This window comes from Genypterus blacodes, unplaced genomic scaffold (assembly GCF_046128005.1).
Source record: "Genypterus blacodes isolate CSIRO-AG114 ecotype Tasmania unplaced genomic scaffold, CSIRO-AGI_Gbla_v1 ptg000008l_1, whole genome shotgun sequence".
Classification (NCBI taxonomy): Eukaryota; Metazoa; Chordata; class Actinopteri; order Ophidiiformes; family Ophidiidae; genus Genypterus; species Genypterus blacodes.
The window spans coordinates 3,134,465-3,153,510 of record NW_027466822.1 but is presented as its reverse complement, the minus strand read 5'-3'; the positions used below and the strand labels follow the sequence as shown (position 1 = coordinate 3,153,510).

The 19,046-nt window shown below is 40.7% G+C and overlaps 2 protein-coding genes across 2 annotated transcripts; one reads left to right on the top strand and one right to left on the bottom strand.

Moving 5' to 3' along the window:
• The first annotated feature begins 5,568 nt into the window (after positions 1–5,568).
• On the top strand, positions 5,569–10,497 carry LOC143003949 (uncharacterized). The gene is made up of 5 exons (XM_076154761.1): positions 5,569–5,835; positions 6,758–6,891; positions 9,073–9,211; positions 9,330–9,499; positions 9,776–10,497. Exons 1-5 carry the CDS (start codon positions 5,760–5,762, stop codon positions 9,875–9,877), a joined length of 621 nt encoding a protein of 206 aa, XP_076010876.1. The 5' UTR covers positions 5,569–5,759; the 3' UTR covers positions 9,878–10,497.
• A 1,390-nt stretch (positions 10,498–11,887) lies between these two features.
• On the bottom strand, positions 11,888–12,997 carry LOC143005639 (trace amine-associated receptor 13c-like). The gene is made up of 2 exons (XM_076157014.1): positions 12,825–12,997; positions 11,888–12,692 (listed from the first exon to the last, which is right to left on the bottom strand). Exons 1-2 carry the CDS (start codon positions 12,995–12,997, stop codon positions 11,888–11,890), a joined length of 978 nt encoding a protein of 325 aa, XP_076013129.1.
• Positions 12,998–19,046: the final 6,049 nt, after the last annotated feature.

Here is a 19,046-nt window from a genome sequence, read left to right as displayed (position 1 = left end):
CCTGCTTCCACCGCGAGTGCTCAATTCAACACGGATACCTCACACTACTTCCGCAAGTGACTTTCACAATAAAACATATTCAAGCATGAACAGGGTGGTTAACAGTTAACAGACCATGGGCCAGACTGACTAAGTATGATGCAATTTAACATTCTGGCCGCAAATATTCACCACATGTTTCACATTTAACAACAGCAGTTCATGCATTCATTCACTCTCTCTCTCTTGATATTCTAATCAGACACTCTTTCTCCTTTCACGAATGTACTACGCTCTGACCATATCTCCTCCTAAGAATGACAACAGGAGCTATGCCTACAGTCTATGGCCACAGAGAAGGTCATTTCATTCATTTATTCTCCATAGCTGCTGATCCTTTCAGGGTTGCAGCAGCAGAACTGGAGCCTGTCTCAGTGTTTCCTGCAGGGAACACCCTGGATAGGTGGCCAGTGTGTCATAGGGCAAACATACACACAGACAGACAACTCAGTCACACCTACAGACAATTAAGAGTTTCTGATTCACTTAAGCTGCATGTGTTGGGAGAAAACCAGAGCACCCAGAGGATACTGAAGGAAATTGAAGAGTCAATTTACAGCAATATTCACCAGCCATGATAAATCAGCACGGCTGTTTTAAAATATATATGAGTATTTTATAGAAGACAATGACAACACACAGCTCAAGCAGTTTGGAGATCATGTCATCCTGACAAGAGACAAGAGAGTAACCTGTACGTAATTAAAACTTGGCATAGCAATTATCTAGTATAAACATATAAACATATTATATTGTTCAAATGATAATGTTATAAGTATTTTGTTGGCATTAGACTTTATATTAATATCATGGCTTTACAGATGGGACATTTTGTCTTCTGCTCGTGCTACTGCTGAGGCAGCAGAACCACCTCCACACTCAAATCTTATAACTAAGGCTTTACACTATTACACTACAATGCATTGCTTTGTACATACAAGAGCTGTTATTTTACAAATATTTGCATCAGCCAGAGTGAGCCATATGTATTAATTCTCATTCTCTCCTCCAAATCTTTACAGCTAAAAAGAATGCACTAAAATGCATATGTTAATATAATAGTAGTTTGCAGCCCGCTGCGCCTGGCCTGCCGCATATCAGAACAGAGAGAAGAGAATGTAACCGTAGGGCCCCCTGCTGGAGAGAAGGGAGAACTACAGAGAACAGGCAGGCGAGAGTGAAGAGAGAAAGTAATTAAGAGAAATTAAATTTTCCTTGGAGAATTATTACTCCATCGTTGGCTTATGTTTTGTTGAGAGTTGAAGTTTGTTGAGTCACAAACTCGAAATGAGATTCACGTGTCAAGTAACACGTGAACAACTGAAAGCTAAGACAACTTGAATTAGTATTTTGTGTGTTTGCTACCAAAGTGAATTGCTGCCACGGCAGAAAAAACGGATCAGAATCACGTTATAGCACTAAGTTATAGAGTCATAGGTTGGTAGGGCAGAGGTGGTGCCACTCCAGCTCATTCTTCCCTCTGTACAGCCTCATGCGTATGAGTCTCGCCATGTCTCAACCAAACCAACTGTATCAAATAATATAAAGGCTGAGGTCTGATGAGCTTCCCCCATTTTTCAGAATATTGACATCTGGTATTGGTCTTGTTAGGTCTGTAAATACACTTAAACCCTGAGTAAAACCGCCTTAAAATTATTATAAATGGCTAGTTTTCCAAATGAAAGTTTTTGTAGCCTGCTAAATATATTAGATAAACCCATAATCTCGTCTCTTCGATGAATCACAACAATTGGAATTAAAATGTGGACAAACATTTGATGTCATTCAGAATAGATATTTGACTGAAGGTTCTATGATAAATCGCTTATCACTTATTAGAATTGTCATTTATAGTAATACAGAGATCCAAGAGACCAAAGCTGCTGTTCTCTGGCACTGAGGAAATTACAACCTGAGTGGGTGAGTGTAACCAAACCTTCATTGATTACATCATATTTTTTGAAGTGGACTCCATTAGTGACATTGGGATTGAGTTCACTCAAGATTTTCTCATTTCTTACTATAACCTAAGTGTAAGGCTTATGGTTATGGGTTTGGTTGAGGGTTTAGTGCTCATCATGGGTCAACAGAAATCAGGAACAAGCAGGACATAAAGTTAATTAGTTAGTAAACTTTTCACCCTCCTCCCATCCGGCAGGCGTTACAGAAGCCTCCGCTCTCGCACCAGCAGGCTCAGGAAGAGTTTCTTCCACGAGGCGGTGACACTGTTGAACTCTACTCCATTCCCCCACCAACTCCATCCTCCCACTAGCATCGTCTTGCACTCCACTGCCATTTGCACAACTTGTGGTTTTGCACTGATCTTTTCATTTCACTTTCACTGCCATTTGCATAACTTTCTGTTTTGCACTGATCAGACTCCTTGCACTATTTATTTACAAATGTATTAATTTATAATGAAAGTAAGTATTTATAGTATATATAGTGTATATAGTATATTCTGTATATATTCTGTATTCTGTATATATAATCGTACACTTTTGCACTTCTGGTTGGATGCTAACTGCATTTCATTGGCTTGTACGTGTACTTGCTCATTGACAATAAAGTTGAATCTAATCTAATCTAAAAGACGTGAGAAAAACCTACAAATACTGAAAGTTTGTGCCTTTTTAGTGTCAGGGTTATGTGGTCTGAACTTCAAAGTATTTGTGCAAACCTGCATAGACTAGAGCGTTTCCCAGAATGAGCAGGGGCAAGAACAACATAGATAAAGACCACGCAGACAAGACCACATCAGTTCAAGACAGACAAATCACATACTGCTTAGACTAAATGAATAGTACATGCTTGGGATAGACATGATGAATATTCAGTCAGGTGACAATGACACAATACTATGACCCTTAAAAATTGTATAAGAAAAAGAAAAAGAAGAACAAAACCTATAAGAACCTGATAAGTGGTCAATATTATATGGTTATGGACTGAGCTATCTAATGGTCACAAAACAGAGACAACAAAGTTAGAGGCCTTCTATCACAGATTAAACTGGAACACTACTACAAACCAAAATGTAATTGAAATGTATCTTGTGAAGGTGAAGTGTAAATGATGTTAGTCTATCGATTTGAAACACACTTCTGGTATTCTACCTAGTTTCCTGTCCCGCTCAATGCAGAAATCCACTATTTTACAAGGGCTTTCCATAACAAAGTCTGACCTTTAGTGGTTAGATTTATGGTACAGTACCATGTGTGGAAACACAATGGTATACATACTGCCGTGAGTGTTAGGATGTTGAAAGAATGTCCTGGGGAACTGACTTTAATTACAGGTTTACCATATAGGATGATACATGCTGCCCCCTTGTGATGTAATAAGGAAAAATGTTATTGTTTGTTATTATTTTATTTATTGACATTTTATTGCACAGCATATTTTGAGTTGTTGTGCTTATGAAACTATAAGGTTGTAAGAAGCTTCATAGTCTCTGTATTATGCCGTTAAGTCAGTCTTATCTATGTGACCACTAAAGAAAAGCATTCTCATTTCCTCTGAAGCATACTGTTTAACTCCTCTGTAGTGATGAACATTAGACTCTTAGGAGAGAATTACCTCCTGCCAGCTGTGGGTAGTATGGAATAAACTTGTGACAGAGAATTAGAATAATCATGCTTTGCATTAAGTAAAAGTAGTTGCCTTTGAAGAGGCAACATATGTTTCCTGTAAGGAAACTATGACGTGGCCTAGGCTGTATAAAATATGATGGAAATTGAGAGTTGAGAGAGGTCAACCAGGAGGACTGCTGAAGAGAGGACATCTCTCCAGATACACTTTGGCTCTTTAAATATGGTTACACATGTTTTTTTGTTTTGTGTTCTTAAAGGTAGTTGAAGATCTTACCCAAAAGCGTCAAACGATCCTCCTCACTCTACAGCCATAGCATTTGGAGGGGGGTTACCTTCACATGGGATGTGGTCGTCAGGTCTTGATGGTTCCTTCAACAGTATACCGTATTATAAACCACCATACACCACTAAGTCCTGCTTGTAGACGGCGGCCCAGGGCCCTTACACACGTAAAGGGAAAAAAGGCTGTTTCGGTCTAACTTATAACATATTACACTCAGAGTTAAATCTTATTGTTAACAAACCCCATACAGGTCAACAGAATTGTGTCTTTCATCCACAGGGAGGCACTACAGAGTACCCAGGTGCACATCACAGTGTGAAACAATTCATTTTGCTTGTCAATATATTTATGACCACTGAAGTACGTTTTACAAAAGTCCCATTAAACCAATTAAACATTGCTTAGTTTCCAGCTTTCAACAAATGAAACATGATTATGTGATTTCTCTAGATAAACAAGGTGAAATCACATGTTGCAGCAACACAGGATAAAAACAATAATAAAAGAGATAATTGAAAATCAGAAACTGCTATGCAAGAATAGAATACAACCATTTTTGTTGCATTTTTAATCTGTATAAAATAGAATAAAAAACTGTAGAATAAAAACCGCAATAGACTGGACACACTATACAAAATAAAATGCTAATAAACTACACAATAAATACTGAAAGTATAGCATCAAACATATTTCCAGCAGATACCATCGCAGTTTGAGTAACAAAAAGATTGCACATCAGAAACAAGCGACCCGAGCAGCAGAAGCTGTACCTGATAACTGTTATACACTCCTATGCAGAAGCAGGCTCAATGGACCTGCGGTAGTGCTCTGTTCCAGCGTTGCATCCTTCAAAGTGGACATGCCTTGACATTTTTGCTGCAAAGTCATCAATGGATTCAAGCAAATCAGGAAGGTTTGGGTTTGCATTTCTAATGCAAGCTCAGCCCCATCCACATCTGATTGACAACATGTTTCATGTCTTCAGAAAAAAGGTTTGGAAAGTTGTTGAGCACTAAATTACTTTTGTGATAAATGATGATCTCATTTATGGGTGTGAGAGGTGCATTTATAGACATGTGTGTGGTTTCACTCGTGTGTATGTGTAAGTATCATGAATTTTGTGATAGACCAGTGTTTGACACGCACTCACCCCCCCACCCACCCACACACAGACACACACACAAACACACTCAGACCACAAACGCAATTTCCAATCCAGCTCAATGTATTTTCTCTTTGCAAAGTAGTCTAGGAGAGGCTCAAAGTAAATGACACAAAATTTACAGAACAAATTAAACAAACAACAACAATTGCAGCTTCCCTGTTGCCAAAAAAGTTCCTTCTTTTTATGACCGATCAAGGGCAACCAGGAGCCACTAACAGTCTGAATAAAGTGTGAAATGTATTTACAAATAAACGACTAGCAAAAAACACAACAATATACAAAGAAGTACAAAGCATACGCACAGAACACACACACACACAGAAACACACATACACAAGAATACAACTATACGACTAGGGGTGGTAACACATCAAAATGTTGATAGCAGTGTTGAGGATTTTTTTCAGAAAGATGAGGATGTTATCCCCCTGAGCCTGTGTGCGTGTTTGAAATTGTCGTCTGTGGTTTCACACTTCTACACAGGAAGTCCGCCTTGTTTGATTCTTATACAAGCCAGTTATACATATGTGATCTCATGTAGTTGCTTCTCAGTCTGTATAACTCAACAGGTATGTAACTGAAATTTGGACAATCACCAGGCTGCGCAGTTCAGTACAACTAAATTGGACTAAATTGTCCCTGACCAGTCTTAAATCACGAGAGGCTGTTCACGGGAACAATGATACAGTGGGTGCTATGGATGGGAATGATGCGTTTGAGTGACTTACAGGCTACAGACCTACATGGATGCACTGGTAAGATGCAGAAACTCTCTAAAATAGCTCCAAAACTATACTGTGTTGGTTACAGATGAAGCTGTTGTGGTTCAGACAGAGAGAAAAGGCTACATGCTTTAAGATTTTGTTTTTTACGTTTTATTTATTAGTTAAAATCCTAACTATGAGATTTGCTACAATAACTCTGATAAACGGTTTCACTCATGGTATTTACAAGAACTCAAAACTCTTACTATTTCGGCTTACTACAATTAAAGGCGAAAATTCGATATAGAATCAATGAACAGTTCACTGGTTTTGTCCCAGCGACTCTTACAAACATGAAATTTCACATCATGACAGTTCAGACAATGTTCTTATTCTACACCTGTATTTGCACATGCAAGCTCTATCAGGCTGCTGAAGTGGAACCGGACCACTAGTATTCTTTAAGCCAACATATCTGCCTGGTAAGCGTGGGCAGTAAACCTGGCTTGTACAGCTCACTGTCTCAATGATGGGGCTTGCACAGGTTCTTGGTGTGAGTGCGATAGTACAACTTAATTTTATCAGCCCACTATTGATCTACATTTACATTTGATCGTTTTACAGATGCTTCTATCCAAAGTGACATATATTTGATTTTAATACAACACAAGCAATGATCTAGTCCAGAAAGACCAACAAAAGTAAGGCACTAATTTCTAGTCAAACAACAGGACATAAGTGCCAGTAGGCCGAGTCCGAGGGGAAGGTAGAGTTTTTTTTAAATAGGTTTACTGTTCAAATAGGTTTACATTTGAACAGTGAGTTAATGTGTAAAGTTCTAAACTACCACTACCACTTTGCTTTCCTGACATGTCCAGGCAGAAAACAGGTTCTTTAAAACTGATTTTTGTATTCTACTGACAGTTCCATACATATGTTTGTCTCTGTATCCATTTGTCTGTCTCTTTGGTAGTTGGGTCACCTATCACAGTGTCAAAAGCGGGTAAAGTGTCCATCTCCTGTCCATCTTCCAATGTCGACACCACAGAGCTTACGTATCAGCTCTTCTTCAATTCCAACAAGATCAACGAGATGCATCTGCAAAAGGTTGGTGTTTGTGTGTGCGTGTGTATGAGGTGTTGCACTTTTACAATTGTGACCAAATGTTACAAAGATTCATTATCCTGAACCGAAATCTTCAGCATTTGGATCTTTTGTATGATAACATCTTTTCCAGCTTACTCTTTCTGTACTTAATCTCACACACGCACGCACGCACGCACGCACGCACACACGCACACACACACACACACACACACACACACACACACACACACACATGGTGATTCATGGTTCATGAGGTCATGAGAAAATCACTTTTTACATAACATTATTTAGTCCAACTTCATCTGACAGAAGTTTGACAATGGATTAGGGGACAGGTTTTGCTTTTACGGAAGATATATACTGAATAATCAAAGTGACCAAAAACTGGATCCTGTACAAAGGGAAGACACAGAGCTGATGGCTGTTCATTAGGGAGGAAGGCTAATGAAGGTTTTTTATTGAAGAAAACCTCTGAAGATAAAACATTTTAGTTTTAATCATTCTAATGCACAAACCCTTGTGGTATTCTACCACAAAAGGTAGAACAGTGATGTCCTATCAACTTGCAACTAGTCGCTACAGGTGCACTCACAAAGCCACTACTTCAAATTTGACATACAGATTCAATTAACACGCAGAACCTGATTTTTCGTTTTGAAACAAAAAGGAGACAATTAGTAAACAGGGTGATTTTTGTTTTTTCTCCTGTCAATCTAAAATATGAGATACAATAAACTGGACAATGGTCTGGATTTGCTGGTTTTGTTATTTGGTTTTCGCAATGTTTTGTTTTGGTATGAATCAGAAATGAGATACCAGGAAGAGAAAGAATAAGCGGTAAATGGACATAGACGAGTCACTGGCATTGTGGTGTTTATAATGGCTGGGCTGGAAGAGTATGGGGAATTGAACACCAAACTTTTCTAATATAGAAAATGATATGCTGAAATTAGTGGCACAATACAGCGGATCATGGTCCAACAGTACTGGGATTATCAGGCCAAGCTTTTCTGTTTACATGACGTCTTCTTCAGACTCCCGATAAACACCGACTCCCGACAAACAGAACAGTCCTATATCATCTTTCAAATTGAGGTAAAAACTTCTGACAAAAGCTAAATTAATACTTTCTTCAACTGTATGATACATTTGGATACTGTCGGTTTTAAGTACTCTTAACTTTAATGAGGACTAACCCTAAGCCTAACAAATTAACAGATAATGCAAATTCCTTACTAAATGACACTCAATCTTGTCCGCATGACAAATTGGCCCCCTGGTCTATGAAGTAAATCCGTTCACATCCGTGTTAGAGGTTGCCACAGTGGATAATTTGTTTCCCCCACCAACTTCATGACTTGATGATCTTAGTTTGACTGTTGATCCTGGAGCAGCACTCAGGATGTCTGTGTTGCTTCTATTTGTGTTGACCCCCCTGTTTATTTTGTCTCTGTATGTGTTTATATATGCTCTCTCTCTCTCTCTCTCTCTCTCTCTCTCTCTCTCTCTCTCTCTCTCTCTCTCTCTCTCTCTCTCTCTCTCTCTCTCTCTCTCTCTCTCCTTCTCCCTCTCTCTCATGTGATATTGGATTATACAAAGGAATTAGATTTCACAGGACTAAATTGTGTAAAGAAGAAGAAGAAATGTACTTTAATCCCCAAGGGGAAATCATTTTTCTTCACTCAGTTGTTATTTTGCATACATCACATGTACACAGACCAGGAAATGCACACTCTCACGCAAACACCCCATGCAAACACACAGTCCGTATATAGGTAGATGGCGATGGAGAGATGCAGAGAAAGGGGGGCTTGCAGGTGCTCTTGAGCAATTTGGGGATTAGGTGCCTTGCTCAACAGCACCTCGGCAGTGCCCGGGAGATTATTGCATCTTTAACTGCTGCACAAGTCTTACATTTTGATAAAAGAAAATAATAGTCTACACTCACTTCTAGAAATGTACTGAGCAGTTTCATCAGACTCACTTGTCTTCTGTGATTTCAGTTACTATCCTATATCCTGTAATTCTGCCAATTTCGATTTTTGTCTATATTATATCTATATTATATTTATATTCTACTAATTCCACTTGTATGTCTGTGGTTTTTCCCTTGAGCTTCCAGTCATTGTTCTGTAATCAATATCCTTTAATATACAATAATTTTGCTCTTCTTATGTGTAGTTTCGCGGTGCAGATAGTAGCTTCTCTGATCTGTTTGAAGTCACAGCCCACAGCAGTGGAGAGTACCGCTGCAGGAGGGAGTCATTATATCCTCCACCATCCAGAGAGAGATGTCATGCCACTGTGGTAGTGGTGGGAGGTAATATAAGCAGAATTGCATACTTATGTGAAAACATTATATAATATAGGAAATGTTTGTACCGCTTTAGAACTAAATCCCTTATCTCCTATCCCAATCTCCTCTCATTGGTTTACAGAAAACCGTATACTTCCAACAACCAATCAGAGTGTCTCCTTATCCAACCAAACCTGCATCCAGTCTTCTCTGACCAGTTCTCGATTGATCCCAGAGCTGGCGTTGTGGGTAGCGTGTGGTATTGTATTGGTCTACAGCCTGTCAGTCACTTGCATTGCCATCTGTATATGGGTAAGAGTGAAATCAATATGTTTTATGAATCCAATGAGTCTTTGGTGATTTTGTAAAACAGTTCACAGTAACAGTATCGCAGTGTTCACATTGAGCCCATGGAGCCCATGAATGAAAATATTCAGGATTGAACATTACATGTACAATGGAATCACCAAGTTGTTGTAAACTAAATAAGAACTGCTTGTTCTATGTAAAGTTAAACTTTTGACCATTCTCAACAACAATAACAATAAAACAATAAAGTTTAATTCTGCAATGTGTTGTGTTCCTTAGAGGAAACAGAGGAGAGAGGAAGAGGATTCAAATGAGTATGTCAACAGCAGACCTTGCAAGTCCAGGAAACCCTGCAAAACCGGAAAAACAAGAGGCCAGTGAAACTGTAACTGTATGCTCATTGTCATGTGAAATGCTTTCTTCAATAATAAAATATTCATATTTGACCTTCACCTGTGTGCCTCACCTGTGTGTAAGAAGAAATTAACTTCTGGGATTCATTTAAAATGTTCATACTGGAAAACATTCCAAGGTAGAAAATGCATTTCCCTTTATTATAGTACCCCTTTATGGTTGATGTGTCATTTGTGTCCCTGTCATATCTACCTACATGTTTTGTGTGTGACCAATACCCTGCAAATTTAATTTAAACTTTACGTTACGAAATGGTTTTAATGGAAATGTAGCATGATAATGTGAAGCACTAGTTAACATTCATGTTTGTCTCTTTAAGATAACAGCGGACTGTCTTGCTTGGCTTGCTCAGGTAACAGTACAAAACCAGAAAAATCTTGTTTGCGAATATGCACACGGCAGTATGAGAAATATCAAGAAGTATCAAAATCGCTCTTTTACGTTCATCTCCTGCTAAGTACCTTTCAGTAAATGCTGCGTGTTTGTTCTGGAAACGCAGGTTATTATGAAAAATGTTGTCTCTCCTGAATTGTTGGCAGTCAAAGCAAATGTATCTGTCCACGCAGAATTAAACTGTTCCTCTAAGACTTTTTGGGGATTTATCCATGGTTAGTGAGTTCCCATTCACATTACTACACAGATATGGAAATGTTGCTGACAGGACCCCACGTGGAGATGTTTTATTTTAGTTTTTATTGTTTTTGAGCATCTTGTGGAATAATTCGCTTTTTTTTAATTCTACATCTGTCTCGTTACTTTGGTTATACGGATATCAGCTAGAGCAGCGTACCGTTTGAAATGTGATGAAATCTTAATGTTTACAAGTATTTCTCTTTGGTTAAAATATTTCCATGATCCTCAGGAGGGCCATCATTTCTGTTTCTGATATTTTGGATATTAACAAGGACATGTAATATGCATGCAATCTTTCCTCTTAACTTTACTCTATATCATAGATTAGATTTATTTATTTTTTTCCAGAGACACCGGGGTGTTACAAAGTCAGGACACTGTGGCTCCCACTGCCATCTGTATTCTTGTATCTGTATTGTGCTTTATCATTCTCTTCTCTCCCCCTCTGTCTCTCTCTCTCTCTCTCTCTCTCTCACTCTCTCTGTTGGTCTCTCTCTCCCTCATGGTTGTCTTGCATGCTATTTCTGACTGTTTGTGTTTACTGCCTTGCATGCCTTTTTTTGTACCTTTGTATGATCCAACTTGAAGTGTTTTACTTTATTGCACACCCAGCCATTTGTGAAGGGGAATGTCTCTTGGAGTTGCCTCTCCTGGGGTTTCAAGGGTTTAAGGTTTTCTCTGAAGTTTTTCCTTTGTCTTCCCAGAGCTCTGGGCGGGGTCGGTTGATGTTGTGAGACTTTAAAGCACTTTGCGACATTGTATGTGATATAGAGCTATACAAATAAAATTTAACTTGACTTGACTTGATTTAGAAATAAATGTGGGACAAAAATATGCATGTACTTTTTATTCACTTTCAAGCATATCGCCATACAATTCCAACTTGTCTTCACTTTAACTAGGTATTTAAATGTTTAATTCACTGTCTCAAAAACATGGCCAAGTATGTTATCGCTTCAGAATTAAAAGCCTTGGTTCTGTCACTGCAAAGCCCCCCTACACAATGTTGTTATGACATGACATTACATTACATTACGATCATTTGGCAGACGCTTTTATCCAAAGCGACTTACATTACATTACCACCCTTCGCAGAGGGGGGAGCAATTGAGGGTTTGGTGCCTTGCTCAGGGGCACCTCGGCAGGGACTCGAACCGGCAACCCTCCGGTTCCCAAACGGAAGCTCTACACACTGAGCTACTGCCTCCCCACACACGAGTTTAAGGCCCAATAAAGTATCTAGACTAACTCAACAACATTATCCAATACATTTCCCTTAAAATATGGAGGTTTTTATTACTCTAATACTCTATACAACAATATTTTGACATGACAGGACTGAGGCTACAGTATTTTGGCCTGACAGGACTTAGGCTGCAATATCTGAAGTGTAACAATGAGTTTAGTAGATACTCTGAACCAGGGGTAGAAAAAAGCATAGATGACAGGGTTTAAACAAGAGTTAAAATATGTAAGCCAGATCACAAAGAATTCAGTTGAAGCATTGATTAATGCATTCTGGTTGGTCAGAGCAAAACAAAAATATGGACAGATGCACATTACAAACACTGCTATGACAACACCAATAGTCGTAGCTGCTTTAATCTCTGATTTCCTTGCAGTTGGGCTGACAGTAACGGCTGCAATGTGGGTGCGCATGGCACGAGCCTGAGACACAGCCACCACAAATATTCTCATGTATAGAATGATGATGACAGTAATAGGACCCATAAAGTTCAACATAAGGTCAGCAATCCCTGCAATGTAATTCATGCCAATCACACACTCTCCAAAGCAGGAATTATACTTACCTGGCATTGTTAGGTGATCCATCAACAACAAACTGTTATGGAGAACTGCAAATAGCCAACAAAGGAAAGAACATATTGCAGCTCTCCTCTGAGTGATTTTTGTGGTATAACGCAAAGGATCACAAATAGCAACATATCGGTCAATTGATATGAGCATCATGGTACCAAATGAGGAAGAGGTGATGACATAGGCAAAATAGTGATACACAGCACACATGAGGTCACCCAAAAACCAGCAGCCCTGTATTAGGAAAACTTGAAAGTACATGAGAAAACCAACAAGGAAGTCTGAGACAGCCAGGGAAAGAAGGAGGATGTTGGTGGGGGTGTGGAGCTGCCTAGAGAGAGAGAGAGAGGGGGGGGGGGGGTGTTAGTATCGCTTATATCAATTCCATCAACTTTACACCTACACTTTATATCTCTGTAATTCTAAAGGTCTACCAGTGTGACAAGTTAAGTTACTGTCTAACTTGAAGTGGGCGATGGAGATGATGACAAGCAGGTTGAGAATCGCTGTGAGGACAGAAATTAGGGACAGAAAAAAGGAAATAAGCATGACTTCAGAGTGAGAACGTAGTGGCTTCCTGCAGGAGGTGTTGAGCAGTTGAGGAAGGCAGAGTTCAGTTCCTTCTAGAGTCGTCATCATCAGAGAGGGGGGGGGGGGGTGTTAGTATCGCTTATATCAATTCCATCAACTTTACACCTACACTTTATATCTCTGTAATTCTAAAGGTCTACCAGTGTGACAAGTTAAGTTACTGTCTAACTTGAAGTGGGCGATGGAGATGATGACAAGCAGGTTGAGAAATTAGGGACAGAAAAAAGGAAATAAGCATGACTTCAGAGTGAGAACGTAGTGGCTTCCTGCAGGAGGTGTTGAGCAGTTGGGGAAGGCAGAGTTCAGTTCCTTCTAGAGTCGTCATCATCAGAGAGAAGTAGAAAGGAGAAGCCGCTGTCTGGCAGCTATCTCACAGGGCTCTCATCCTGCTCTTTTTATCTTTTAATCTCCTCCCTCTGCTTACTCCTCCACTACTCCACCACAGTATTTTCTGAATTATAAAGCAGTGCCTCTTAACCAATCATCTTGTTTGGAAACAAGCGTCACTGTTCCTGTGGGTTCCTGTCGACGTATCTTTAGGGGGTCTGTCTGTATAAGGTGACTAAAACAATAATGAGGAGAATAATTTTTGATAATATCCAATCAACAAGATACTGTAATGACACTGAAGACAACTAATTAAGTCAAATCAAATCCAACTTTAAATTTAAAGTGACATGCATTGTTCAGTATACTTTACATAGAATCATACCAAGTAGGACAATACACACACACACACGCTATCCTGTTGTAAAATACATAGGCGGCACGTGGCCTCTTCTTCTTGTTCCTATAGGCTTGTCTTTGCAGACACCCCCCTTTTATGGGAGCACGGATGTCACAGCATTAAGGAGGCTGACGTTGACCAACTGTGATGATTACCTGCATTGTGATACCAATTACTGCGAGATGATGATTGCCAGGTTTGTTGACCCTTCTTCATACTACAATCCAAGGGTCTCCTAGCATGTGTGCAAAGATTCAGCCCTATAGGATAGGGAAATGTGGAAAAATTACATCAAGTCATTGTCATGCCATGGTACACCATTTAGTATTTAATAGTAGGAATTATTCCGAAAAAGGTTTGTCCTCCTTGCCCTGATGTACTGACAAATTTGATGTGAGTTTTAGTATTCTTCTAGCAAGACACAAAAGAAATTGACAGTGAACCTCTATTGGTCATGTGGATGTGATTATGCTCCTTTGAGTCACATTAAACAATGTACAGAATGAAGGCAGGAGTCACTATGAGTGTCTTTTAATTTTTTTGCTGATGATTTTTAACATTACATTTCAGTACCAGTGCATAGCCTGAATGCTCACATTATCTGCTGTCAGCTACCCCTGGCAAGGTGAAAAGGGGAGCTGAGTGTGTAAGCCCTCTTCCATCAGTACATAGCCTCTCCACCTCTAGGACTCACAGCATAGCAACACACGGTGATTGGGCATCATATGACCCCAGGCTGAATTATAAGGGATCATGGCACAGTACACGACCCTGCTGCAACACTGTCCTCATTGAAAATGAACTAAGAGTGTTATTATGTTATCATCTACAAAAGGGGAGCCCTGAAGAAGAAGTTTGGGAACCACTGCTGTAAGGAATGCTTTCAGCGACTCCCAGAGCAGTGCTTGCGAAATAGAATATTATTTATCAAACGAGAGAAAGTCGTCAATGTAACTAGAGATCATCTCACAGAAGGTATTATCTGTCGGTAATAATGAGTTAAACCACCAGAGAGGAGGGGAGGATTTGTAGGGGTTAGTAGAATATCTAATAGTAATGGTGCATGGTCTGATATTAGAATGTTTTAGTTGTCAAAGGAAGCAACACATGAGGCGAAAGAGCTATATGTAAGAAAATGATCTTTCCAAGAGTATGAGTTGTGTACTTGAGAAAAGAATGAGGTCTTTTTGACAGAGGAATTGCACCATTGCTGCCACTATAATAAATCTACCATTTTTATCAGCAATAACATTGATCTGTGAGACTTGAGTTACATTACGATCATTTGGCAGACGCTTTTATCCGAAGCGACTTACATTACATTACCACCCTTCGCAGAGGGGGGAGCAATTGAGGGTTAGGTGCCTTACTCAGGGGCACCTCGGCAGGGGCTCGAACCATCGACCCTCCGGTTCCCAAGCTGAAGCTCTACCCACTGAGCCACTGCCTCTCTTATTGATCAACACTGGCAAACCCTCTAGATTTGGAATTTAAGTTTGAGTGGTAGACCTGGCCAATCAAAGAGGGCCTGTGATCTTTAAGCTTAATGTGAGTTTCTTACAAATATTATGTCTGCCGCTTCAGATGACAGATCTTTTAACAGGATTGCCCATTCCCTGAGTGTTCCAGCTAAGGAAACGTAAAGGCATGCCAGAACCAATGCTGGCATTCAAATTGGCAGAAAACATCTTTCTGTATGAGTCAAATTAAAATGCATCAAGCAAAGGCAAACACACACACATACACCCCCACACACAGAACCCCATGCACACTGACACACAAATAAATCTCCTCTGAGGAGACAGCAGTGTAAAACTTGGGAAGTCAAATTCATGCCACATAGTGGTGACAGCAACTTGGAGAGGAAGAGAGATCAATTTAGACCACAAATATTGCTAATACCAGATATGAGGAGAGACACTCCAGCAACATCTGAATAAGCCAAAGATAGGCTTAACATGTATTTGTTTATAATTTACAGGTTTAACAGACTTAAAGTATTATGAGACCCATATTGGGTAAATAAAACAAAATGAAACCATCTAAGTAGTAGGACCTTAACGTGTCCTAAAATAGATAGGATTAAACCGAAGCAAAGAATAGGAGAACATTGTAATGCAGTGGAGTATTTTGTAACAACATCAGCCCTTTGACATGGTGTTGACATAGGCTTGGGCATCGTCAGCAGGGAAAGCTGATCTGTAGACGAGCTGGGTAGAAGAGACCATAACAAACTCATTCCATGCCCCGTAGCTGGTTCCTGACGGTGTTGAAAGCAGCCAGAGCCTGGCTGAAAGTCCACAGGTGGTAGTAGCTCAGTCCATAGGGACCGAAGGCTCGCCGTTTCGAGTCCTGTATGGACCAAGAAAGTGGTCGTGTATCTGGTTTTGGTGTCTGGTTTTGGCCTCAAGGTCATAAAGTCAGAATTTGCCCAGTAACAGGGTTCTTCTCACCTTGTATGGACATATAGGTTGTGAGCCTAACCGATAGGTTCTGATATAGTACAGTGATTTTCTCTTTGTGGGCCAGAGAGAGCTAGGTGAGCATCCTGTGCACACGTATCTCTCCTCCATTTGCAAATGTGAATAAACTTCGCTTACTCTGACAAACTCTGACTGGTCTCAGCTGAACACTGTGGTACTCCAGAAACAGCGGCTACGGTGGCAGACTTATTGACAGTTTCCTTGAGTATGCCAATGATTCTTATGTTGGCGACGTGTATAGGCTGCTAGATCTTCTCACATAAGTGAGCTCGGATGCGTGGGCAGCAAACGTTTCTTGGTTAGCAGCTTCAACTGTAGCTTGGTGCTTTTTCATGGCTTCCAGTTCAGCACGGACTCAGGCCATAGCGTCAACAATCGGCAACTTAATCATCACTGGTTTTGTTTGGGTAACCTTCAAGTCTTGTAATTCCTTTGCAGAGCACCCTGCTCCTGAGCTTGCACATTGGCCTCCGTGGAGGCTGATTCTCAAGATTGGGGAGATGGGTTGGAAGCCAGCACCATACTCAGAAGTAAGTTTCAGTTGGAGCTTCTAACCTTTCTTGTTTTTTTTCGGGCTCCTACCGATTTTGACCAGTGCAGAAGTTAAATTAGCATCACTAAATCAGAGAGGCACGGCATAATAGAAGTTAGATGAATGGTGGATAGTTTAATCGAGCTGATAGCTGACATTATAGTTACAGTTACAGCTGAACAAATGTAAAACAAAACCCAAAGTGATACAAATGATTTAATGAATTAAATCAAACCTGGTACTGGACAAAAAAAGAGAAGACTGGAAAATTAAGTAGAGAGAAAGTAAGCGCAAGAGAAGGACAGGGTCAGGGAGAAAGAGTGACCCAGGGAGAAGAACAGAGTCAAGGAGAATAGCCCAAGAGTGTGAGGCCCCTCCACAATGGCATCTGAATTACCCTTACCCTGGACATTTACACACTTTTGCCACAAACCAATGAAAGACTGTCACACCGGTTCTTTGGAACATCCACTGACAACAGAATGAGATGTGTGAATGTATCCAATTCTTTGTCCCCTCCCCTACAGGTCGGTGGACTGAGACAACATTCCTTCTGGGAACACAGGAGACCCTTTCAACGGGCCAGAGCGCCCTGGGGAGCTGTGATTCAAGGTCCGCAGTGGAAGCCCTCCATCTCTGGCGCTGTTGAAGGTTGGGGAGATACTGGAGGGAGGTTCCAGAACTCCAACGGCGGTGGAGAAGAAGAAAGCTGGGACCATATGCTGCTTGGGGAAAAGATGTATCCTGCTGCCCCATCAGTAAAAGGTTGGATGTTATGGGGTCAGTGTCTGCAAGGTCAGAAGAGGTGTATCCTAACGGCTTAGGGCGGTCATCAACACCTCCTCCAATACAACATAGTCCCGCAGCACTACTTGGAGAGAGGATTTAACATCTTTTATAGATTATTTTCCTCTACCACGCAGGAGGTTGTTCAATTTGGATTCAATGCTTTGCTGTGCCAATTGTTGCCTCAGTGACAGCTCTAAAACTTCTAGTGCTTCCCTGAGTTCTCTCTCTCCTCCACAGAAGTTGGTGCATCTAACACTCAAGAGCTTGTATGGCTTGCCTCTCCTAGCAATGAATCGACGTAAGAATCGCCACTAAGACGGAGTCTGAATCCATGTTCAGCAACAAGTCAAGGTGGACACATCTCGTCGTGAGACATTTTAAATATGATACCCCACCTTTTGCCTTGTCTTGTTGTCCAATCTTAACTGTGTAGGGCCCGAAACAGTAGACTCCAGTGGACCAAAACTGAGGCAGGCAAATCAGCCATTTGTTGCAAAATATGTGGATGTCCATCACTGAAGCCTCGTCGGCCGCATCGGCCGGCCGTAGCACCAAGGCAAGGTGATGTCCTGTAGCTGAGGAAGCTTACCTTCCCAGACCTGCCATTGGTTCATCCCACTGTCTTTCTTTAGTCCACAAGACCTGGACCAGAATCTTGGCACCTGTAGTAAAGGGAATGATGTACCTGAGTGGATTGTATTATGTTGCAAGCGCTCTACACGTTTTGCATTGTTGGCTGATTTGATGACACTGGCCAATGTTCATATCCCAATGTGTCAAAGGGTGGTCTTTCGAGGGATTAGCCTTTTCGGCAGTCAGCCACAGCTCACGTGTTGTTGACCTCTTTCATATTGGAGGTCCAGGTCGGATCTCAAATCCACCTTTTGCTAGGAGGGCTAATTGAGGAGACCTTTTGCCTGCTGTGGTGAGCAGAATGATTTCAGGCAGTTGTCCACACAGAATGAGGCGGGAACAATTTCCAGAAAATTCTTGTGGCTGCTTTGGTGGTCTCTGGACAGATTTGGTGAAACATAAATGCTCTCTAAATCTGAGTAGGACACCCAGTAGTGATGGACCAAGAGAGGGCCCTGGTAGAAGTTTATCGTTCAGGGTAGTCTGCTGGTGGTGAAAGGAACACTTAGATACTATTCTTGCCTTGTCAGAAGGCCACGGCACAAATAGCACTGGATTCAAATGCACGACTCCAAGGCGAGGTTCAATTAACAGAAATATCCTTTACTCTTCTTTACTCTTAATAAACAAGGCTTTACAAAAATAGGCATGAGGCCAACAACTAGACTTGACGTGATACTTGGACTTGACACTCGACTTAACATGACTTTACAGGACAAACTGGCACAGGACAAGGGGAGACATAGACAACTTATACATGAGGTAAGGAGACACAGGTGACAACAATCAAGGGCGGGATTGACGATCACAGAAGCGGGAAAACACACAAAGGGAGGAAGTGAAGTGACCTGGAAGGAGAGGGAAAGTAAGTTTCAAAACAAAACAGGAAAGACATGAGTGACGGTAACAAAACGTGAGACAAGGACGAGA

Coding starts and splice junctions, on each gene's coding strand:
- LOC143003949 (XM_076154761.1), top strand. CDS start 5,760: ATGATACAGTGGGTGCTATGGATGGGAATGATGCGTTTGAGTGACTTA. Junction 9,212..9,329: donor CACTGTGGTAGTGGTGGGAG/GTAATATAAGCA, acceptor ATTGGTTTACAG/AAAACCGTATACTTCCAACA. Junction 9,500..9,775: donor GCATTGCCATCTGTATATGG/GTAAGAGTGAAA, acceptor TGTGTTCCTTAG/AGGAAACAGAGGAGAGAGGA.
- LOC143005639 (XM_076157014.1), bottom strand. CDS start 12,997: ATGACGACTCTAGAAGGAACTGAACTCTGCCTTCCTCAACTGCTCAAC. Junction 12,693..12,824: donor ATCTCCATCGCCCACTTCAA/GTTAGACAGTAA, acceptor CTCTCTCTCTAG/GCAGCTCCACACCCCCACCA.